Here is a 25,236-nt window from a genome sequence, read left to right on the forward strand (position 1 = left end):
AGTCACTGTGCACTAACTTCCCATGCAGGACCTCTGTCCTTAATGAGTTGTACTATGAGAATTAACAGTAAAACTTGTTCTCAGTTTTTTATATTTTGTGTTTTTGTATGTGTGCAAATTGTTGAAATCTTTACTTAGTATAGAGTTGGTATTCTGTGTATAAAGTTAATTGAAAATGAATTTTAATGGAGAATTGGACTGGGAATGGGAGAGGGAGGGGGATATGGGGTGGGAGTGGGGATGGGGTGGTGGGTATGGCGGGAAGAATCACTATATTCCTAAAGTTGTACCTATGAAATCTGTACTCATTAAATAAAAGGTTTCTTTGGGAAAAAAAAAGAAATACACAAAATGTGTTATATCAACACAACTGAATATCATTCATTCATAAAAAGGAACAAAATACTGATCCACGCTACCACACATATGCATTTTGAAAACAGTGTGCTAAGTGAAAGAAACAGACACAAAAGGTTACATATTGCACGATTATGTTTATATGAAATCTCCAGAGTAGCAAAATCCATAAAACAAAAAGTAGACTAGTGGTTTCCAGGGACTTAGGGAAGCTCAGTTTCAGTAATGACTGCTAAGGGGTGCATGGATTCATTTTGGAATACTGAGTGTTCTGGAATTAACGATGATAGTTATGCAATCTTGTGCATGTGCTAAAAACCACATAAATTTTTTTTTTATTTTTTTTTATTTTTTATCTTTTATTTAATGAATATAAATTTCCAAAGTACGACTCATGTGTTACAATGGCTTCCCCCCCCATACCGTCCCTCCCACCCACAACCCCCCCCTTCCCACTCCCTTTCCCCCTCCATTCACGTCAAGATTCATTTTCGATTATCTTAATATACAGAAGATCAGCCTAGCATACCTTAAGTAAGTATTTCAACAGTTTGCTCCCACACAGAAACATAAAGTGAAAAATAATAGATGATTTTTTTTAAATGATGATGAAATCAGATCAGACCTATTGTCATGTTTAATCCCAGTGAGAGTCAAGTTGGGAATTGATAATTAATTTTTTTTTTTACAGAAGATCAGTTTAGTGTACATTAAGTAAAGATTTCAATCGTTTGCACCCCCATAGAAACACAAAGTGAAATATACTGTTTGAGTACTCGTTATAGCATTAAGCCTCAGTGTACAGCACGTTAAGGACAGAGATCCTACATGAGGAGTAAGTGCACAGTGACTCCTGCCGTTGACTTCACAAATTGACACTCCTGTTTATGGCATCAGTAATCTCCCTATGCACCAGTTATGAGTTTCCAAGGCTATGGAAGCCCCCTGAGTTCTCCGACTCTTATCTTGTTTAGACACGGTCATAGTCAAAGTGGAGGTTCTCTCCTCCCTTCAGAGAAAGGCACCTCCCTCTTTGAAGACCTGTTCTTTCCACTGGGATCTCACTCACAGAGATCTTTTTGCCAGAGTGTCTTGGCTTTCCATGCCTGAAATACTCTCATGGGCTTTTCAGCCAGATCCGAGTGCCTTCAGGGCTGATTCTGAGGCCAGAGTGCTATTTAGGACATCCGCCATTCTATGAGTCTGCTGAGCATCTCACTTCCCATGCTGGACCACTCTCCCCTTTATCCATTCTATCGGTTGGTGTCAGCAGATACTAGACTTGCCCATGTGCTCCCCTTGACTCTCAGTCCTTTCATTATGATCAATTGTGAACTGAAATTGATCACCTGGAATAGCGAGATGGCATTGGCACATGCCACCTTGATGGGATTGAATTGGAATCCCCTGGTATGTTTCCAACTCTACCAATTGGGGCAAGTCAGCCCGAGCATGCCCCAAATTACACATCTCTTCCCTCTCTTATTCCCACTCTTACGTTCAACAGGGATCACATTTCAGTTAATTTTCAACACTCAAGAATAACTGTGTGATAATTACAGAATTAAACCAGTCATATCAAGTAGAACAGACAAAAAAAAAATACTATGAGGGATAATGTATTAAGTTGTCCATCAGCAGTCAGGGCTATGCTGATCAAGTCACCATTTCTCATAGTGTCCACTTCACTTCAGGAGGTTTCCCCTTTGGTGTTCAGTCAGTTGTCACCGATCAGGGAGGACATATGGTATTTGTCCCTTTGGGACTGGCTTACTTCACTCAGCATGATGTGTTCCAGATTCCTCCATTTTGTTGCAAATGACTGGATTTCGTTGTTTCTTACTGCGGTATAGTACTCTAAAGAGTACATATCCCATAATTTCTTTATCCAGTCTACCGTTGATGGGCATTTAGGTTGGTTCCAGGTCTTGGCTATTGTGAATTGTGCTGCAATAAACATTAGGGTGCAGACCGCTTTTTTGTTTATCAATTTAAACTCCTTTGGGTAAATTCCAAGGAGTGGGATGGCTGGGTCGAACGGTAGGGTTATATTCAGGTTTCTGAGGAATCTCCAGACTGATTTCCATAGTGGCTTGACCAGTTTGCATTCCCACCAACAGTGGGTTAGTGTCCCTTTTTCCCCACATCCTCGCCAGCATCTGTTGTTGGTAGATTTCTGTATGTGAGCCATTCTAACCGGGGTGAGGTGAAACCTCATTGTGCTTTTGATTTGCATTTCCCTGATTGCTAGTGATCTTGAACATTTTTTCATGTGCCTGTTGGCCATTTGGATTTCCTCTTTTGAAAAATGTCTATTGAAGTCCTTGGCCCATCTCTTAAGTGGGTTGTTGGTTTTGTTTTTGTGGAGTTTCTTGATCTCTTTGTAGATTCTGGTTATTAACCCTTTATCTGTTGCATAGTTTGCAAATATTTTTTCCCATTCTGTCGGTTGTCTCTTCACTCTCCTGACTGTTTCTTTTGCAGTACAGAAACTTCTCAATTTGATGCAATCCCAATAGTTGATTTTGGCTTTGACTGTCTGTGCCTCCCGGGTCTTTTCCAGAAATTCTTTGCCTGTGCCAATATCTTGAAGGGTTTCTCCAATGTTCTCTAATAACTTCATGGTGTCAGGACGTAGATTTAGGTCTTTAATCCATGTTGAGTGGATTTTTGTGTAAGGTGTAAGGTAGGGGTCTTGCTTCATGCTTCTGCACGTGGAAATCCAGTTTTCCCAGCACCATTTATTGAATAGACTGTCCTTGCTCCAGGAATTAGTTTTAGATCCTTGATCAAATATAAGTTGGCTGTAGATGTTTGGATTGATTTCTGGTGTTTCAATTCTGTTCCATTGGTCTATCCATCTGTTTCTGTACCAGTACCATGCTGTTTTGATTACAACTGCCCTGTAGTATGTCCTGAAGTCTGGTATTGTGATGCCTCCGGCTTTGTTTTTGTTGTACAAGATTGCTTTAGCTATTCGAGGTCTCTTGTGCCTCCATATGAATTTCAGCATCATTTTTTCTAGATCTGCGAAGAATGTCTTTGGTATCTTGATTGGGATTGCATTGAATCTATAAATTGCTTTTGGGAGAATGGACATTTTGATGATGTTGATTCTTCCAATCCATGAGCATGGAAGATTTTTCCATTTTTTGGTATCCTCTTCTATTTCTTTCTTTAAGGTTTTGTAATTTTCATCGTAGAGATCTTTAACGTCCTTGGTTAAGTTTATTCCAAGGTATTTGATTGTTTTTGTAGCTATTGTGAATGGGATTGATCTTAGCAGTTCTTTCTCAGTCATGGCATTGCTTGTGTATACAAAGGCTGTTGATTTTTGTGCATTGATTTTATATCCTGCCACTTTGCCAAACTCCTCTATGAGTTCCAATAGTCTCTTAGTAGAGTTCTTTGGATCCTCTAAGTACAGAATCATATCGTCTGCAAAGAGGGATAGTTTGACTTCTTCCTTCTTGATTTGTATTCCTTTGATTTCTTTTTCTTGTCTGATGGCTCTGGCTAAAACTTCCAGAACTATGTTAAATAGCAGTGGTGAGAGTGGGCATCCCTGCCTGGTGCCAGATTTCAGTGGAAATGCTTCCAACTTTTCCCCATTCAATAGGATGCTGGCTGTGGGTTTTTTATAAATTGCTTTGATTATATTGAGGAATGTTCCTTCTATACCCAATTTGCTTAGAGTTTTCATCATGAAAGGGTGTTGAATTTTATCAAATGCTTTCTCTGCATCAATTGAGATAATCATATGGTTTTTCTTCTGCAGTCTGTTAATGTGGTGAATCACATTGATTGATTTGCGAATGTTGAACCATCCCTGCATACCAGGGATGAATCCCACTTGGTCTGGGTGGATGATTTTCCTGATGTGTTGTTGTATTCTATTGGCCAGAATTTTATTGAGGATTTTTGCGTCTATGTTCATCAGGGATATTGGTCTGTAATTTTCTTTCAGTGCTGCATCTTTCTCTGGCTTAGGGATTAAGGTGATGCTGGCTTCATAGAAAGAATTTGGGAGGATTCCCTCTTTTTCGATTGTTCTGAATAGTTTGAGAAGAAATGGGATTAGTTCTTCTTTAAATGTCTGGTAGAATTCAGCAGTGAATCCATCTGGTCCTGGGCTTTTCTTTGTTGGGAGGGCCTTTATTACTGTTTCAATTTCTGTTTCAGTTATGGGTCTATTTAGGTTTTCGATGTCTTCATGGTTCAATTTTGGTAGATTGCATGTGTCCAGGAATCTATCCATTTCTGATAGGTTTTCCTGTTTGCTGGCATACAGGTCCTTGTAGTAATTTCTGATGATTCTTTTTATTTCTGTGGTGTCTGTTGTTACGTTTCCTTTTTCATCTCTGATTTTATTGATTTGGGTCTTTTCTCTTCTTTTTTTAGTTAGTTGGGCCAATGGGGTGTCAATTTTGTTTATTTTTTCAAAAAACCAGCTTCTTGCTTGGCTGATTTTTTGTAATGTTTTTTTGGATTCAATCCTGTTAATTTCTTCTCTGGTTTTAATTATTTCTCTTCTCCTACTAGATTTGGGTTTGGTTTGCTGCAGTTTTTCTAGGTCCTTGAGGTGCGCTGAAAGCTCATTTATTTGGTACCTTTCCAATTTCTTGGTAAAGGCACCTATTGCTATAAATTTGCCTCTCAATACTGCTTTTGCTGTATCCCATAAGTTTTGATATGTTGTGTTGTTGTCTTCATTTACTTCCAGAAAGTTTTTGATTTCTCTTTTGATTTCTTGAATGACCCAGTGTTCATTCAGGAGCATGTTGTTCAGTCTCCATGTGTTTGCATACTTTCTGGGGTTTCCTGAGTTGCTAATTTCCAGCTTCATCCCGCTGTGGTCTGAGAAGCTGCATGGTATGATTCTAATTCTTTTAAATTTGCTGAGACTTGCTTTATGGCCTAGTATGTGATCAATCCTAGAGAAGGTTCCATGCGCTGCTGAGAAGAATGTGAAGTCTGTAGATGTAGGGTTGAAAGTTCTGTAGATATCTGTTAGATCCATTTGGGCAATAGTGTCAATTAAATCTGCTGTTTCCCTGTTGATCTTCTGTCCGGATGATCTGTCTATTTCTGAGAGTGGAGTATTGAAGTCCCCCAGTACTATTGTATTGGAATCTAAATCTCCCTTTAAGTCCCTTAGCATATCTTTTAAATAGACCGGTGCCCTGTAATTAGGTGCATATACATTTATAATAGTTACATCTTCCTGTTGAATTGAACCCTTAATCATTATATAGTGTCCCTCTTTGTCTCTCTTAACAGTTTTTGTATTAAAGTTTATTTTGTCTGATATTAATATGGCTACACCTGCTTTTTTTTGGTTTCTGTTGGCATGGAATATCTTTTTCCAACCTTTCACTTTCAGTCTGCATGCCTCTTTGTTAGAGAGATGTGTTTCTTGTAGGCAACAAATAGTTGGGTTGTGTTCTGTGAGCCAGTTAGCCAAACGGTGTCTTTTAACTGAAGAATTCAGACCATTAATGTTCAATGTGACTATTGATACGTAGTGACTTTGCCCTGCCATTTTCCCGGAAAATTTTCTAGTCTATGCTTTGAGCTTCCCATGCTCTTTTACTGGTAGGTGTTCTTCCTTTCCCTTCTTTCATATTGATGGCCGTGTTTCTGTGTTTCTGAGTGTAGCACATCTTTAAGTATCTTTTGCAGGGCCGGACGAGTGGCCACAAAGTCTTTCAATTTCTGTTTGCTATGAAAGGTCTTTATTTCACCTTCATTCACAAATGAGAGCTTGGCAGGATATTATATTCTGGGCTGGCAATTTTTCTCTCTTAGCACCTGTGCTATGTCTCGCCATTCCCTCCTAGCTTGTAGGGTTTCTGATGAGAAGTCAGCTGTGAGTCTGATTGGAGATCCTCTGAGAGTAATCTGACGTTTCTCTCTTGCACATTTTAGGATCTTTTCTTTATGTTTCACTGTGGTAAGTTTAATTACCACGTGTCGTGGTGAGGATCTCTTTTGGTCATGTTTATTGGGGGTTCTATGAGCTTCCTGTACTAGGATATCTCTGTCCTTCTCCAAACCTGGAAAGTTCTCTGCTAGTATCTCACTAAAAAGGCCTTCCAATCCTTTCTCTCTCTCCATGCCTTCAGGAACTCCTAGAACTCGAATGTTGGTTTTTTTAATAGTATCCTGTAGATTCCCAACAATATTTTTTAGGTTTCTAATTTCCTCTTCTTTTCTTTGGTTTGACTGTATGTTTTCCTGTGCTCTATCTTCTAAGTCCGATATTCTCTCTTCTGCTTCACCCATTCTGTTTTTAAGGCTTTCTAATGTGTTTGTCATTTGATCTATTGAGCTCTTCATTTCATTTTGATTTCTCTTCACTATAACACTTTCCTGTTCTACTAGTTTCTGAGTTTCATTTTGACTCTTCCTTAAAATTTCGTTTTCACGAGAGAGATTTTCAATCTTGTCCATTAAGGATTTCTGTAGTTCAAGGATTTGCTTTTGAAAACTTCTAAATGTTCTTATCATAAATTTTTTGAAATCCGTATCTTGCATTTCTTCTATCTCATCATCTTCATACTCTTGGCTTGGGGTGTTTTGCTTATTTGGAGGCATCATAGTGTCATCGTTGATCTTGCTCCCTCTATTTCTGTGTTTGTTACTCGGCATAGTTAATTCTTCCTGCGTCACTGTGCGTTTTTTTTTTTTTTTATACTGTGTCCGTGTTAAGTGGACTGCCTGCTGTTGGAGGAGCCTTGGAGGCTTGAGATGGGTGCGGCCTGAGAGCTCTGCCTGGTTCTTCCTGGTTAAGGGTGTGCAAAGGTGACACCCTCAGGTTACGCGTGGTAAATCTCTCTCTTTTTATTTATTTATTTTATTTATTCAGGGGGTAAGTAACACCGCAGGGCATGGCTGTGCAGAATTGATGGTATTTAGCTTCCAGTCTTTGGCTCCTCTGGACTCCCACTGGGTTGCCTAGGCTACTGAATTGTAGTGACTCAGTTCCTTAGCTCTCCCCCATTGATATGTAAATCCAGAGAGGAGGCCTGCTCTTTGTCTCTTCAAGCCTTGCAGCCTTGTAGCCTTTGCAAGGTTAGGGGGAAGAGAAACCCCGAAGCTTTTTTTTCCTTCTTTCCGGTAGTGAGTTTGCTGCACTTTCCGGCCCCCCTCTAGATTCTGACCCCCGTTTCCCCACCAATGTCTCGGGTTATTGAGCTCACCTCCCCTTCCAGCGCCGATGTGTGGACTCGGAGCCCTGAGCGTCCCAAGTCTCCCCGCTGTTGTCTGTGTGGCGTGCACTCCCCTTGGAGCACTGGCGTGCCGACCCTGGGGCTTCTGCGGCTCGGTCCCGCGACTTGGCTTCCGCGCGGTGGGCGACCTTGTTCTCCCAGTAGGTCCTCCGATTCACGATTCCCGTGCAATTTTTTCCTGGTTCTTTTTTTCTGCGGCTACCGTAACTCCCCTTTTATTAAACTAAATTTTCCCGGACTATGGGTGCGCGCCCTCACTATTCCGCCATCTTGGCTCCGCCCCCAACCACATAAATTTTAAAGGGTAGATTTTATGGTATGTGAATTATCAGTCAAAAAGACTCAGTAAGAATGCTCTCATGGGCCCATTTGAACATAGTAATATTTTGCCACCAGTGTTAAAACAGGTGTGTCAGAATACCCTTATGGTCCCTGCTATCAAGAGTTTAGAGTTATGAAAGTAGTTCCAATATTTTGGTGCTCTAAATGCATTGTCACTCTCATCAACTTAACTGCAGCATGGATACAGCTTCCGTTTTATAGAAGAGGAAACTGAAGCTTAGAAAATATATGGAATTTTTTCCCCAACGTTCCCATCATGTGACACTGAATCAAGATACAAAATCAGTTCAGTCTATTTTGGGTAGGGTTTGCTTCTGGGCCAAAATACGGTTTCAGAGGAAAGTGAAGGGGAAGAGCTTCTAATGAAGGCAACTAAGAACAAATACTTGCAGTTCCAAAAGAACCAGCTGGTCGTGATGTCACAGAGCTGAAGGAAAAAGCTTCAGTAAGGAAGGAGTGATCAATGATGTCAAATGTCACAGAGATAAGATAAGGAATAGAACATGTCTACTAAGACGTGATAACCAACATTGGCCACTGTAGGAGCAGAGTCAATGGAGTGATGGGTAGAGGAGTCACTTGCAATCAGAGGTAGGGATACAGGGAACACAGTCAATTCATTCTCAAGCCTGTGTGTACATTTGGGGAGGGCGATGTGTCAGAAATAGAAGGGTCAGGGGAAATTTATTGTTCTGTCTTGTTTGGTTTTGGAAGTGGAAGAGATGACAAGAAATTGCTATCCTCATCCAATTTAAAGACCAGCAGGGGAGAGAAAGATTCCTCAACTTTACCACCTTCTCTTATCCAGATGTCACGTGAAGCCTCAAAGTGCTTCTTTGACATTCGGTAATCTGAAGGAAGAAGACCCATCTTCAAAAATGAAGGAAGGAAGAAAGGCCTTGAGTGTGGGGACAGGGACACTTTGCCTTCTAGTTCTCCCCACCACGATCACGTTTCATTTTCAGGCTGCCATTCTCTAGGGCTAGTCTGAAATCCACCTGTAGCAAGCAAGATCCTAAGATTACCATAAATATTTTTGCCCTTGTATTTTCACACACTGTTGTCACAGATGGAATATTTGTGCCTTTCCCTTCCCACAGATTAATAAACTGAAATCCTAATCCCCAGTGTGATGGCATTTGGTGGTAGAGCCTTTGGGAAGCAACTAGGTTGTGGTGGAGAAGCTCTCATAAATGGGATTAGTATCCTATAAGAAGAGTTGCAAGAGAGGCGATTTCTCCCTCCTCTTTGTGCAAGCCAGGTAGAGAGCCTGCATGAGGAACTGAATCAGCTAGCACCTTCATTTCGGAATTCCCAGCTTCCAGAACTAAGTGGTCAATTTCTGTTGTTTAAGCTGTTAAGTCTATGGTATTTGCAGTAGCAACCTGAGCTTATTAAAACATCCATACAGGGCCTTGAGTACGAGCAGAACCTGTGAAGACAATGGTACCACTCCATGATTATGTTCCATAACAAGAGGGAGACTATCCTGGGTGAGGCTGACCTCATCAGCCTAAAAAAGCAGATTTGTTTAAAAGTCTGGGATTTGAGGCTTGAAAAGGATTCAACACACCATTACTGCTTTGAATATGGGGGGGCCAACAGGGATGGCCCTATGAACTGAAGGTAGTGCTGACAGCCAGCAAGGAAAGAGATCTCAGTCCCAGAAACACATGAATGGGATACGCCCAACAAACTGAGTGACTTTGGAAGTGGATTTTTCTCCAGAGCTTGGCTGACATCTTGACTTTAGCCTCATGATACTCTGAGCAGAGAATCCAGATAAGCCACACCTGGATGTGTGACCTACAGAACTATGAGTTAATAAATGGATGTTATCAGCTGGCACCGTGGCTCACTTGGCTAATCCTCCGCCTGCGGCGCTGGCATCCTGGGTTCTAGTACCAGTTGGGGCACCGGGTATTAGTTCTGGTTGCTCCTCTTCCAGTTCAGCTCTCTGCTGTGGCCTGGGAGGGCAGCGGAGGATGGCCTGAGTGCTTGGGTCCTTGCACCCGCATGGGAGACCGGGAGGAAGCACCTGGCTCCTGGCTTCGGATCGGTGTAGTTCTGGCCCAATGGAAGGAAGACCTCTCTGTCTCTCTCTCACTGTCTATAACTCTCTCTCTCACTGTCTAACTCTGCCTGGCAAAAAAATAAATAAATAAATAAATAAATAAATGGATGTTATCTATAAGAAAGAAAGGGGGTTGGTGCTGGCATTGTGGCAAAGTGGGCTAAGCCAACACTTGCAACACTAGAGTCCCATGCTGGAGTGCTGGTTGGAGTCCCAGCTGTTCTGCTTCCAATCCAGCTCCCCACTAAATGTGCCTGGGAAGGCAGTGGAAGATGGCCTACACACTGGGGTCTCATCACCTGTGTAGGGACAACTGGATGGAGCTCCTGTCTGTTGACTTCAGCCTGGTCCAGCCTCAGCTGGTACAGCCATTTGGGTGGAGTGAACCACTGGACGGAAGACCTCACCCCTCTCTCTCCTCGCTCTCTGTAACACTACCTTTCAAATAGGTAATCTTTTTAAAAAGCATTTATTTATTTATTTTTATTGGAAAGTCAGAGTTAGAGAGAGGTAGAGGCGGGGGGGGAGGGGGGAGAACGGACCTTCCATCATCAGTTCACTCTCCAAATGGCCACAATGTTCCGGAACTGGGCCAACCTTTCTGAAGCCAAGAGCCAGGAGTTTCTTTCAGGTCTCCCAAAAGGGGGCAGGAGCCCAAGGTTATGGGCCATCTTCTTCTGCTTTCCCAGGTGCATTAGCAGGTAGCTGAATCGGAAGTGGAGCAGCTGGGACTTGAATAGAATCCCATATGGGATTCTGGCCCTGCAGGTGGCAGCTTTACCTGCTATGCCACAGTGCCAGCCCCCAAATAAATAATCTTAAAAAAAGAAAAAGAAAATGGAAGAAAAAAGATTAGTGAACAATACCAAGAGAAACTATCCAAAATGAAACAGGTAAGAGACTCAAAGAAAGAACAGAATATCTGTTTAGACAGCAGCTGTGGGACAAATGGTCAAATGGAGGTGTAAGTGGAGTTTCCAAAGAGGAAGGCTCAGGATTGAAAAATATTGCAAAAATAACGAGCAAAAATACTTCAAATTTGAAGAACACTGATACAAGAATCTCAACAAATCTCAAGCACAAAAAAGAAGAAAACTACACCAAGGAATATTGTAATTAAATTGCTTGAAACTAGTTATAACAAGAACACCATTAAAGTAGCCAGGAGGGAAAATACAAATTATGTTCAGAGGAACAAAGATAAGGACAACAAAAGTTTTTCTCTGTAAACCATTCACAGTAAGAGATAAGGGGTACAAAATCTTTTAAGTGTTTAAAGGAAAAAATGCCAACTTAGATAATAAAGCAAAAATATCTACCAAAAATGAAGGTTGGGAGATAGGCATTTGGCCTAACAGTGAAGCCATCCACGTCCCATATTGTGGTGCCTGGGTGTAAGTCCTGGCTCTGCTCCCGATTCCAGCTTTCTGCCAATGTGCACCCTGAGATGCAGTGGGTGATGGCTCCACTACAATCTCAGTCTCCCGTGTGGGAGGTCCAGATTGAGTTACAGCTCCTGGCCTTGGTCTGCCTCAGCTCTGGCTGTTGTGAGTGCTGGAGAATGAATCTGTGAGTAGGAGACCTCTGTTGGCCTGTCTGTCTCTCTCTCTGTCTCTTTGTCTTTTAAATAGAATAAATAAATATATTAAGGGTAGCAAGATAATGGATTTAATATCAACCAAATTAATAATAACATTAAGTGCATTTCAAAATAAGAAATTTGCTTAAAAAGCAAAATCTAATTATATGCCAACTATTAAAAAAACTCTACTTAAATCTAAAGAGATAAATAGATGAAAAGACAAAGTATAGGAAGAGATTGTTTCTTTGTAAAACTAATGGAAAGCTGTGGCTCTATGGATAACAAATATTAAAAACTAATAGAAAGGAGTGGCTCTATTAATAACAAAGTGTATTTTGGAGGAGAGAATATTACCAGGGCTGAAGAGAGCTGTTTCACAATGATAAATTAGTCAGTTCATCAAAATGATAAAATGCTTGTGTACTTAATAGCAGAGCTCCAAATACATGTATTGAATGCTGATAAGTTGAAAGGAGAAACAGATAAATCCACAATTAAAGCCTGAGATTTCAAGATCCTTCACAAGTGCTGAAAGAACATGCAGGCAGAAACTCAGTAAAGATACAGAACACTTGAACAATGCTATCAGCCTACATGACCGATGGCATTTGTAGAACTCTCCTCATAAAAAGAGCAGAAATGACATTGTGTTTAAGTATGAACAAAACATTTACCAAGGACAGACACTGTTGTGGGTCATATATCTCAATACATTTAAAAGGATTCAAGTCATCTATGACATAATAAAATGTGAATTTGGTCTCTGCTCCCAATTCCTGAGACACAGAGGTCCTAAAGTTCCTGCAATCTCCTGAGTGCGAAGTACCTTTTGTTCTAATGAGGAGACTCTTGGTGACTCCTAGGCAGATTCAGGATAGGGGCTGACCACCAGAAAGATGAAGCCATGATTATAAGCTCAGAACATTCAGTCCCACCTCTAAGCCCCGGGGAAATAAAAAAAAAAGGCTGGAGATTGAATTATTAATCAATCAATCATGCCTAGGTGATGAAGCCTCTATAACAATCCCTAATTCTGGGTTGGTGAATGGGTTCATGTCCTGGAGATGGCGTAGTCCAACTTCATGATGGGTATAGAAGCTTCTGCTTTCAGAATCTCTCCTATGTACTATATTTGTATCCTTTATCCTTTCCTTTATAATAAACTGCTAAATGTAAATGAAACATTTGCAGCCAGGTTGGACAGCAATGTAGGTATCCCATGTATCTATAACTTTTGATTGACATTTGACATGAGGACAAGTTTGTGAGATGGAGCCCTTATTCTAAGGGATCTGTGCTAACTCTGGGTAGTGTTAGAATTAAATTAAGTTATGTGATACCTAGTTGGTGTTTGCAGAGAATTGAAGAATTGCTTAATGCATGAGGTCAAAAATCTACACATTTGGTACCAGAAGTGTTCTGAGTAGAGGAGTAATATTTTCGTTTATCACACAAATTATGTTCTCCAACCACAATGGAATTATATTAGACATCAGTACTAGGTCTCTGGAGAGTCTCCAACTGCCACAGCCTGGATACAGCTTGAGTGTGTCTCTCAAAGGTCATGTGTTGGAAGCTTGGTATTCCGTGTAGTGAAGTGAGCGGTGGCAGAATCTCGAAGAGGTAGAGCCTAGTGGGAGGTCACTGGGGCTTCTGTCAGAAGATATTAAGTAGTTCTCATGGAGCCCAGTTAGGTGTCACAAGACAGTTGTTATAAAAGGGTAAGACTGGCCCCTGCACTGGCTCTAGCTCTGGGGACAAGGCTGTGGGCCCTTTCCGGCTGTGTGATCCAGCATGATGCCGTCTGCCCAGTTGTGATGCCATCCTGGGGTCCTCACCAGAGCCCAAACCATGCTTTTAGACTTTTAGCTTCCAAAACTATGAGCTAAATAACAATACCAAGTATCCTGCCTCAGACATTTCTTTGTTTTTAAAGATTTTATTTATTGAGAGGTAGAGTTACAGACAGTGAGAGGGAGAGACAGAGAGAAAGGTTTTCCTTCCGTTGGTTCACTCCCCAGATGATAGCAATGGCTGGAGCTGAGCCAATCCAAAGCCAGGAGCCAGGTGCTTCTTCCCGGTCTCCCATGCAGGTACAGGGCCCAAGGACTTGGGCCATCTTCTACTGCTTTCCCAGGCCATAGCAGAGAGCTGGATTGCAAATGGAGCAGCCGGGACTAGAACTGGCACCCATATGGGATGCCGGCACCACAGGCAGAGGATTAACCTACTGTGCCATGGCACCGCCCCCCTCAGATATTTTATTATAGCAATTGTAAATGGACTGATATAATGGGCAAAAGAAGGAATCAAAAAAAGAAAATTTGAAATTATTTTGAACTCAATGAAAATTAAGACAGTGTATCAGAAGTAGTGGATGTGGGGGCCAGCGTTGTGGCTTGGTTGGTAAAGCTACCACCTGCAGCGCCAGCATCCCATATGGGTGCCAGTTTGAGTTTCAGCTGTTCCAGTTCCAATCCAGCTCCCTTATAACTGCCTGGGAAAAGCAGCAGAAGATAGCCTAACTGCTTGGGTCCCTGCCACACATGTAGGAGACCTGGATGAATCTCTTGGCTTTGGTCTGTCCCAGCCCCAGCCATTGTGACCATCTTGGGAGTGAACCAGTGGATGGAAGATCTCTCTTTCTGTCTCTGTCTCTCCCTCTCTCTCTGTAACTCTAACTTTCAAATAAATAAATAAATAAATCTTTTTTAAAAAGTAAGGGATGTGGCTAATGCAGTACACAGAGCAGAATTTATTGTACTAAACAAACACATTAGAAAAGAAGAAAGATCCCAAACTGATATCAGTTATTGTTACTTTAATATTGTGTGTGCAGAATAAAGAAATAATAATCAGAAAAGAAATCAGCTGTATCTCTTCATGCTAAAAGAAAGAGAAAAAAACCACACTTCACATATATACAAAAGTTGACTGAACTGGGTTATAGCCCATGACTGAAAATATTTTGAAGAAAAGCTTTGAGACTTTGGATTATGCATATATTTTTAGATAATATAAAAAATATGGCCAATAAAAGAAAAAATGCAAATTAGACTTCATCAAAATTAAGACCATCTATTCTTCCTCTTCCAAAGACAATGTAAGGCAAATGCAAAACAAGGCACACCTGGGGAAAGGGGGGGACAGACTGATCACACGGATGATTAGAGAACTGCACTCAGGATATTTAGAAACCACCAAAACTCAAAATAAACAACCCAATGTAGATATTTCATCAAAAAAATCCCATCATCAATAAACACATGGAAGGGTGCTCATAATCACTGGTTATTGGGAAATGCATATTGAAACTAAATGAAGCCGGCGCCGAGGCTCACTAGGCTAATCCTCCGCCTTGCGGCGCCGGCACACCGGGTTCTAGTCCCAGTCGGGGCGCTGGATTCTGTCCCGGTTGCCCCTCTTCCAGGCCAACTCTCTGCTGTGGCCTGGGAGTGCAGTGGAGGATGGCCCAAGTGCTTGGGCCCTGCACCCCATGGGAGACCAGGATAAGTACCTGGCTCCTGCCATCGGATCAGCGCGGTGTGCCGGCCGCAGCGCGCCGGCTGCGGCAGCCATTGGAGGGTGAACCAACGGCAAAGGAAGACGTTTCTCTCTGTCTCTCTCTCTCACTGTCCACTCTGCCTGTCAAAAACAAAACAAAACAAAACAAAACAAAACAAAACAAAAAAACCTAAATGAGATACACGACATGCCTAATACAGTGGCTAACATTAGAAAGGCTGACCAGATCAAGTATCGGCAAAGAACTGGAATTATCACACAGGACTGTTGGAAATGCAAAATCGTACAGCCACTTTGTAAAAGTTTGATGCATTCTTAAGAAGTTAAAAATATGAGGGGTCTTCAAAAAGTTTATGGGAAATGTGAATTATGGCATAAACTATACTTGGATTTCAATTTTTTTGCACCAAAATGAACTTACGCTATAATGCTACTTTTCCATGAACTTTATAATGTACCCTTGTATAGTTATATGATTTCATAAATCTATAGTGACAAACAGGTCGGTGGTTGTTTGGGGGTTGGCCTGGAGGTGAGGGGCAGGCAGGTAGGATTACAGAGGTACAGGTACCTCTGATAGATGTGCATGATCCTGACTTCAGCGCTCATCTCACAGATGAGTACGTTTGCCAAAGCTCACCAAGTTCTATATTTTAAATATAGCTCAGTATTTGTTTATCACACTGCAAGAGAGATATTTGGAAACTATAGGGTAACAAGCCTTCTTTTGTTCAGTGTTTTCTTGGAATAAATATTTCCATCCTTTCCCTCTTAGTTCTGTAATATTCTTGTAGAATAGGTAAAAGGTATTCTTATAGGCTCTTTGGAACAGTCTGAAGCTAGATTTCACAGCAACACAGCACATAATTAACAAACACTTTTTGATTTCTCAGCTTTTCCCTTCTCTCTTCCTTCTTTCCTCTTTTCTCTTTTTCCTTTTCCTCCATTTTATCTTCATTTGTTTTGATTTTTTAAGTCTCTCATTCCATCTTTTTACCATGTACCAGCTCAGAACACTACACTCTATTTTATTGGTCATCCTAACAGTTTTAACATGAACATCTCAACAAAGTCTAAAGTGATATAGTGCTTTTATTCTCATCTTTTAGGATATAAAGATCTTAGCTGTGGTGGCTTGTTTCCTTGGGCATACAATAATCTACATTTTATTCTGCCAAGTGCCCACAATGACCACAGCATTTTACAGTGTGTTTCCAGGCCACTGTGGTAGTGTGGAATCCAGCTTTACAATGACAGCAGGGCAGGGTGGTGGATAGAGGTTCCTGAGGGAGGCCTTGCTCCTTCCAGTGCTGCAGTGGATCGGCCTCCTGCGGGGTGTTTTCTTTTTCTTCCCAGTTCATCCATCAAAGGTTGCCCTTCAGAAATTCCAGACTCATGCAGGGTACTCAGATCTGACCTCCTACCCTATTTAGGAACTAGGCTTTGTCTCCTCACCATCGCATATGAGACTTTGGTCTATTTCTTATAAATTTTTAAGTAACTACAAATTTCAACACTTACTGTATTCTCCAAGATTTCTGGTTAATAGTGCAGAGATTAAGATGAAAGTCTGGCTGGACAGCAGGTGTTTAGCCTGGTGGTTAAGACTCCTGTGTCCAATACTGGAGTACCTGGGTTCAAGGACTAGGTCTGGCTCCTGATTCCAGCTTTCTGCTAATGCAGAGCCTGGGAGGCAGCAGTGATGCCTCAAGTAATTGGGTCTCTTCCACCCACACGAAAGACCTAAAACTGAGTTCCCAGCTGCTGGCTTTGGCCCCATCCCAGCCGGAGCCATTAAAGGCATTTGGAGTATTAATTCGTGGATGGGAGATCCCCCTCCTCTCTTGCTCTCTCGCTCTCTCTCTGTCTCTCTCTCTCTCTCCCTCCCTCCCCCGTATATGTGTGTGTGTGTGTGTGTGTGTGTGTGTGTGTGACTGTCTCTCTGCTTCTAAAACAAATAACAAAAAAGAATGCAGATTCGGGATTCGGATTGGGTTCAAACCAAAGCTCTACTACTTCTTATCTATGATTTTGAACAAATTAAATATAATCTCTGAACCTAAGGCTCCTCATAGGTAAGGGGTACAGCAATAAAAGCCTGTGTCTCACAGAGTTCTTGTTGGCATTAAGCACATTAACAAATTTAAAGAACCCAGGAAATTACCTGGCATATTAAGAACATCACACTTAACGAACACACTGTACTTCCAACTATACAGCTTACTCATATCTGAGTATAAATAAACGATTTCCTCAATAAAAAAGTCACAGTCATTTGGTGTCCCTTGCTTCTGTTTTTCTCCCTTATAGAAAATATTATCTCTTGAGGTTGAATCTTCAAAAGTCTGCTTTCTCTATTGGAATTATTTCTACATGCTGTGAGAATTGCCAGTATGTTTATATAGAGAGCAGTCTGCCACTGAAATATAGCAGAATATCTCATTTGTAAGGGAAAGAGAGGTCAACAGCTGGGTCACGCCATCCAGAGTGAGACCCCATCAGCATGTGCACCTGGTTCCCTGAACGATCACGCTCCCACATGGGCTGCCGCTGCTCCATTAGTGACAGCTGAGTAAGATAAAGTCCGAGTTCAGGGCTTCTCCCAAGATAACACAGACCAGATTTCTCACGTACCTGGGGAGTGAAGCTTGGTGCTTGAAGCTGCTGCTCTCTTAGGAGAAGAGACAGCCGGTTTATTCACATCTTGATCTTTCTGTACTTCTTTCTTGGTTCCTGTATACAGTTTGAGAAGAGAAACAGAAAACGTATGTTACGGTGGAAGCGGCAATATGAACGGCTTACGGAAAGGATGATTTAAGAAAAAGCCAACAGACCAACAGCAGAATACAGCTGGACAATTAGCTGCTGTGGTCTCCACTCCCTGAGTTGTGGGGCAGACTCACTTGTACCTGGACAACAAGGCTGGGTTTGAGCGGTCAGGGCAGTGAGCTTGCTGATGTCCTGACTTGGTGAGAAACACCTCCTTCTCTGGAGGTCACTGCCACCCCATGGGTCCTGACAAGTGATCTTAGTGTTAAAATTGTTAGTCCTTAGCCACAAGTTCAGTCTGCCTGCCTCTGTCTACCAAAACAAATTTTCAAAAGACGGGAGAGGAAGCGGTAGCTGCACATAACTGCTAATGATTCCGGCACCATCCAGAGCCGAGCCCCAGGGGACGGGCTCTGACTCTGATTAATCTCTGTGCAGCTGGTGCACAGAGGTGACCTAGAGATGGCCCTCTCGGCTTCAGCTGGACTGTTGTGGCCGCTGCTGCCGAAGCTGGTCTTCAGAAGAGATCACTGGAGCGAGGGTGACATCTAAGGACAGCTCGTAGCACTCCTCTGATGCTGTCCATGGCACAAGAGGGACAGTGTGGCATCTCCCTGTGTGCTAGGCACCTGGCTTTCCTCAGAAAGTCACAGGACAATGGACGGAAGATTCAAGATGTAACAGACACTGAGATGTCCCTGGGTCTGTCTTGGCAGCAGGACACGATGTCGCTTCCTTTTTTTTTTTTTTTTAAGATTTATTTATTTATTTGAAAGGCAGAGTTACAGAGAGGTAGAGGCAGAGTCAGAGAGAAAGAGAGGGAGAGAGAGGTTTTTCATCTGCTGGTTTGCTGGTTCACTCCCCAGATGGCTGCAATGGCTGGAGCTGTGTCGACCCGGAACCAGGAGCCAGGAGCTTCTTCTGGGTCTGCCATGCAGATGCAGGGGCCCAAGGACTTGAGCCATCTCCTACTGCTTTCCCAGGCCATAGCAGAGAGCTGGATGGGAAGTGGAGCAGCTGCAATTCAAACCAGCACCCATATGGGATGCTGACACTGCAGGCGGCGGCTTTACCCACTATGCCACAGTGCCAGCCCCAACATTCAGAGTTTTGATCCTGAAATTCTTTCATCTACAAATGGTTCTGTGGAACGCTTCCCCAGTGCACTAAGATGTAAGTTTGAAGACACTTAGTATTGACAATAATAAAGAAGTGTAAGCAACAAAATTTCACACTGGGGAATGCCTAAATACAAGACAGTATGTCGAAAAAAAAAAAAAAATGAAGTAGCTCTATATTGTAGTGGCACCAACATATTATGATTGTAAATATACAAAGTGTCTGAAAGATAGGCACCAAACTTCTAATTACTGTTACTTTTGAGCAGTTGCTCTGAAGGGCTTTTATTTTTTTATTTTAATATGCTTCTGTATTACTTCTGCTCTGTATGATGATCCTATACTATTTGCATAGTAAGAAATAAGCAAACACAAAAAGAACAAAACGAAAACCAAAATAAAATGATTTGTCTGATGCATGAAAGAATGCAGAGAGACCAGTCAGGCCCATGCAATCCTACAGAGACAATGTGCACAGGAAAGTTTGCTCTTCCTCTGTAGACAGACCTCACTGTAGGAGCACAGGGCTGCCTGTGGGGCTCCTGTGTGGTTCTGGGAGTTCTAGATGGCACAAAGAATTACAGTCACAACTTTTTGTCTTGCAATTTTCTGGCAATGTAGACTCAGCATAAAAGTTTTTTCTTATCTTTTCTATTTTCCATCTGCTGATTCACTCCCCAGATGGTGGCAACGGCCAGGGCTGGTTGGTTCACACCCTAGATGGTGGCTGGAGCCAGGAGCTTCAACTCCAACGTCTGTCTCCCATGTGGATGGCAGGGACCATCTTGCACTGCTTTTCCCAGGCTATAAGTAGGGAGCTGGATCGACAGTGGAATAGCCAGGACTTGAACTCTGGCCCTTAGGGTATAATGGCATCACAGGCAGTGGCTTTTACCCACCACACCACAATGCCGACTCCAGTGTAAATGTTTTCTAACCGTAAGCTTCCATTGATCTCAGTGAGATTGCTGAGTGTCTAGAAACGCCCATGTGGTCTTTGCTTTCATGGTTTTCCTAACGCCCTCAGGCCACTGCCTCCCAGCCTCCCTCCCAGCACACCTGAGCCAGGGTGACACAAGATTCAGCCTCAACCTTCTCCCGTCCACTCTGGCGAGAGATGTTCACTCCACCTGCCTACAGCCTCAACCTTCTCCCGTCCACTCTGGCGAGAGATGTCCACTTCACCTGCCTACACCCCTGACACGCAGACCTGGACAGTCACCAAATCTGTCGTTTCCCATCCAGATGGCCCAGACCTTTGGGCTGACACGCAGACCTGTTTCCAGCTGCCGGCCAGATACTGCCCTCACCTACTAGCTGACAGAGGCTTCGTGCCCACAGTGGAACTACCACAAGCAGGTTCCTTGCCAAGCCGCTCTTCTTCCCGTGTTTTCTGGGCTGGTTAATTCCCTGCCTCCCACTCCCTGAAAGCAGCCACCAGTGGGGCCCCTTCCTTCCCCTCCCTATCCATCCGTCACTGCGCGTTCTGCCTCCCTCTCTGCCCAGTGGGGCCCTTTATTCCTGCTCACTGTACCCTCGCTCAGGCCTCATCATTTTTCTGCTGGGACAACTACACACACCTCCGAAGCGGCTTGTCTGTCATGTGTTCTTCCTGGGGACCTAACTCATCCTCCTGTCCACACCAGAACAAGCCCTTTTAAATCATCAACCAGATCACAGGAGCTGACTTCTCAGAGCCTTTCCGAAGCTTGCCTTGGTGTTCCGTGGGAAATCAATCCCAGCTCCACGGCAGGGGACAAGTGACCCCAGGGTCTCACGTCCTCTCCCCTTGTCCTTGCTGGGACACTGCCATTTCCACGAAACGCTCAGGTTCTTAACGGCTGCTGCTGCCCGCCCCTGAGGCTGGAGAGCTGTCTTCTCCCTCATCTGCCTGGCCCGGTCAGCTCATCCTCGGGTTCAGCTCATGCCCCCGCTCTGCCTGAGCGTCCTGTGGCCGGTGTTGCAAACCGCCACACACCTAGTGGCTTAGAGCAATGCAAATCCATCCTCTTACAGTTCTAGGGGGTCAGAAATTTGAAATCAGGGCCTGGGGGCCCAAACCAAGGTGCTGACAGGGCCTGGCTCCTGGAGGCTCTGGGGGAGAATTCATCGCCTTGCTTTTGTCCTTTCCTTTCTGTGCCTCCAGTGACTTCCTTGATTTCTTGGCTCGAGCCCCTTCTCCACCTGTGGAGCACATCACTGCCCTGCTTGCCCCCAGCGTCACAGCTCCTCCTCGGATTCCCCAGGGATGCCTGTGCTCACACAGGCTCTGTCTGGATAACTCCTGGGCTGCCTCCCATCTCAAGCTCCCTGGTTTAATCTCACCCACAGAGCCCCTTATGGTAGCAGGCCATATTTGCAGGTTCTGGCAATGAGCCCAGGGACATAGTTAGGGGCCATTACTCAGCTGCCCCCTTCTGCCCTGGGAGCAGGAATGAGGAAATGCTTTACTCTCCAAAAAGGCACCAACTGCTTGGCCTGTATTAGTCCCCCACACTTCCTTATGGCACTTTCCCTGATTCCTCCATGTTTCTCAGTCTTTCTTTGAGATTCCATTTGACTTTCCCCGCGTCTCTTCCACCAGGACAGACGAGGTGTTTCCTGAGTATCTCTCTGTGTTGTGTTGGCTTGGCCAGCTTCTTTGAGCAATGCTCAAGCCAACCTCTGGGGACCCACCGTTCCCTCTTGTTCCAGAGGGTCAGCTGGGGCCGATCACTCGGGTCTGGAGGTGGGTAGGCGGCCCAGGCCCGCCTCACTGGAGCTTAACATCAGTCTCTAGGGTTAATCTGCAACCCAGTGTGAGAACGAAGTGACACTGGTGTTGGGAGGATGAGCGATGAGTGTCTGACCTTGTGAATGTTGCAGGAATTACTAGAAAAGAATTGTCTTTCTAGTGGATTTTTTAGCTGGTGGGAGGTGAGCCTGGAACTGCTGTTGGTCCTCTTTGTGCCCCTCCTTGGAGCCAGCAGTTGTGAAGAAGAAACCAACAGAGGGGAACAAAGGACCAAGAGGTGGAGAAGACTCATGCAGCGATGTTTGGGGTCCCTGGGTACAGCTCACCCCTCGCGTTAGCACCACCTCCCCGCATCTCAGCTGTGTGAGCCGAAAATCCCTCCGTCTTTTTGTTTTCTTCTTTCTTTCTTTCTTTCTTTTTTTGCTGAAGGCAACAAAGTTTGAATTAATTTTCTGTAATTTGGAACCACACAAAATCTGAATGATACAATGCTGGTCAGAGAAAACAGCTCCTTAATAATAAATAAATATACATGCTTGTCTTGCTTAGGGTTGTGTATTGGTCAAAACTAGCTGTCTACATTATCTACAGGGACTCAGAGCTATGTAAGGGGATGTAAATATACAGAATCCGGAGCTACCTTTGGAACTTCAGTCTTTTGGGGTTGAGGGTGAGGAAGAAGGACATGGAAGGGGGAAGAAATGCTAATCCCAGTCTGGTCCCAGAAGAGAAATCTGCAAGTTTAATTTTGAAATACGGCCACTGAGAATATCCACCCGATTGCAGGCAAGTCACGACAAGCCCTTTTGCGTGGGATGTGTTTCCCCACAGACAGAAAAGCAGGGGGCACCCAAGAGCCTCAGGCGAAAGGCACTGCCTGGCAAATCCATGGGGAGTTTCCAGAAGGGAGCAGCAGAAGCTGGGCTCCTGGGGACAAGGACCTGCCCCGGTGAAAAGAGTGGCTTTGACAACCGCGGGCAGACGCCTTGCACACTTCCATTACAGATGCTTGAAGCAAAGACCACCTGCACAGCAGCTGCAAGAACCTGACAAGGTCCAAGGCCACTCGGCTTGCTCTGAGCAGGGGGCTGCCAGTCAACAAGAATGACAAACGCTGACAACAGCTCATTCAGGGCCCTCACTGAACACATCTAAATGAACAGTGAAACAGACGTTAAGATGATGGTGACAAGAATGCCATACACTATTTTTTTAATAAAAAGAAATAAGCACATCTAAAAAAAGTCAAAGGAAATTTTTCTACAGGCTCTTAAACTTACACACAATAGGCTGTAAATTGCTGGACATAAATCTCAACATAAGGGAGAACAGATAGGACACAAACAAAAAGAAAGGATAAGGAAATCTCTACAGCCAGGGACTTTATCCCCCAGTCATAGAACACTCCTGCCTGAGAGGGCTGATCCTGCACCCAGACAAGGAACAGGAGTCTAGAGAGAGATGCTGAGCAGCCAGGAGAATGAAATGCAAATGCAGCAACAATGCCAGTGGCTAGCAATGCACCAGGGAAACCGGAAGGAGGCAAGGAACGATGTAATCGGACAATACTGATTCTCATGTCACTTCCATGACACACTGAACGGGGAGCATTTCAAGGTAAGATTTGTAGGGATGGAACCGAGTGAAGAAAGGATGCATTATCTTGGTAAAAATACACCAAATCAAAGAGAAACTCAGAGGAGCTGAGAGAGAGAGAGAGAGAGAGAGAGAGTCCAGAATTATGTGTGTAAGAATAAGAGAAGGAAACCATGCTCACCTGCCAATCATAGTTTTACAAAACCATCAACAGGAAGAGCTGCTACTGGGAGTGAATGAGGGGAACCATCTGAGCATCAGGCTGTACTTGAGAGAATTACCTTTCAAAAATCATTTACTAGGCCGGCGCCGCGGCTCACTAGGCTAATCCTCCGCCTAGCGGCGCCGGCACACCGGGTTCTAGTCCCGGTCGGGGCGCCGGATTCTGTCCCGGTTGCCCCTCTTCCAGGCCAGCCCTCTGCTGTGGCCAGGGAGTGCAGTGGAGGATGGCCCAGGTGCTTGGGCCCTGCACCCTATGGGAGACCAGGAGAAGCACCTGGCTCCTGGCTCCTGCCATCGGATCAGCGCGGTGCGCCGGCCGCAGCGCGCCGGCCGCGGCGGCCATTGGAGGGTGAACCAACGGCAAAAGGAAGACCTTTCTCTCTGTCTCTCTCTCTCACTGTCCACTCTGCCTGTCAAAACAAAAAAAAAAAAAAAAAAAAAAAAACAAACAAACAAAAAAAATCATTTACTGAATGCACAAGGGTAGATATTGAGGCTGGAAATGTAAAGGAGAAAAAGAGGCCTAAAGATTCCCTGGGGTCAGACCAAGGAATTGTTAAGTCTGAACTAATTATGAAAAGGCAAGGATAGGGGCTGGTGCCGTGGCATAGTGGGTGAAGCCTCCACTTGCAGTGCTGGGATCCCATATGGGCGGTGGTTCAAGACCTGGCTGCTCCACTTCCAATCCAGCTCTCTGCTATGGCTTGGAAAAGCAGTACAAGATGGCCCAAGTCCTTGGGCTCCTGCATCCACATGGGAGACCTGGAGGAATCTCCTGGCTCCTGGCTTTGGATTGGCCCAGTTCCTGCTGCAGTAGCCATTTGGGGAGTAAACCAGAAGATGGAAGATTTCTCTTTCCCTGCCTCTGCCACTGCCTCTTTGTAACTCCACCTTTCAAATAAATAAATAAATAAATCTTAAAAAAAAAAAAAAAAAGAAAGAAAAGGTAAGGATAGAAGAGTGAAGAAGCGCTTTTAAAAACATCTATATGTGCGAAAGCTGTATCAGTCTCCCTTTTCCCAATATTCACTAACGCGCACCAAGGGTCCCTGAAGCACTGTCCCAGTGGAAGACAGAGGAACTGACTTATCCTCCTGGGGTGTATTTATCCTGAGGATTTATAAACGCCAGGTACCAGGTGCAGTTGCTTGGATGTATGTGATCTTGCTTCACCCTCGTCAAACTCCACTGCTACTGTGATTGGTTCAGGGTGAACATCCCTAATCCAAAAATCTGCAACCTGCAATGCTCCAAAATCCAAAACCTTTTAAGTGTTGACATGATGCCACAAAATGAAAATTCTACACCTGATCTTATGTGTTGCAATCAGAACACAGGCACACCCAAAATGTGGGGTACAATTACTTTAGGCCATGCTATAAGGCATATATGATACATAAATGAATTTCATGCCTAAGATATCTCATTACATATAAACAAATATTCTAAAATATGAAAAGTCCCCAAATGGGAACTACTTACGGTCTCCAGCAGTTTGAATAAGAGATACCTGACCTGTACTATTATTTTGCAAATGAAGGAGCTGAAGGTTTGGAGGCTGTAGTAGCATATTCACCTTGACCTGCACGAGGCTGTGCTGAGATCTGAACCTGGAACTTTCTGCCCCACATCTAGCTGGAATTTCACTACATGCTGGGGAAGAAGGTGCTACGTGGCCTGCCACC

At 43.8% G+C, this 25,236-nt stretch overlaps 1 protein-coding gene across 6 annotated transcripts in view; it reads right to left on the reverse strand.

Moving 5' to 3' along the window:
* Positions 1 to 25,236, reverse strand: part of MTUS2 (microtubule associated scaffold protein 2) — a 663,674-nt gene that overhangs the window by 155,681 nt on the left and 482,757 nt on the right. For all 6 annotated transcript variants that reach the window (XM_051834132.2, XM_051834128.2, XM_051834131.2 and 3 more), the window contains one exon: positions 17,747 to 17,845. In XM_051834132.2, coding sequence (XP_051690092.2) covers positions 17,747 to 17,845 — 99 coding nt within the window. The remainder of the gene's footprint in view (positions 1 to 17,746; positions 17,846 to 25,236) is intronic.

This window comes from Oryctolagus cuniculus, chromosome 9 (assembly GCF_964237555.1).
Source record: "Oryctolagus cuniculus chromosome 9, mOryCun1.1, whole genome shotgun sequence".
Lineage (NCBI taxonomy): Eukaryota > Metazoa > Chordata > Mammalia > Lagomorpha > Leporidae > Oryctolagus > Oryctolagus cuniculus.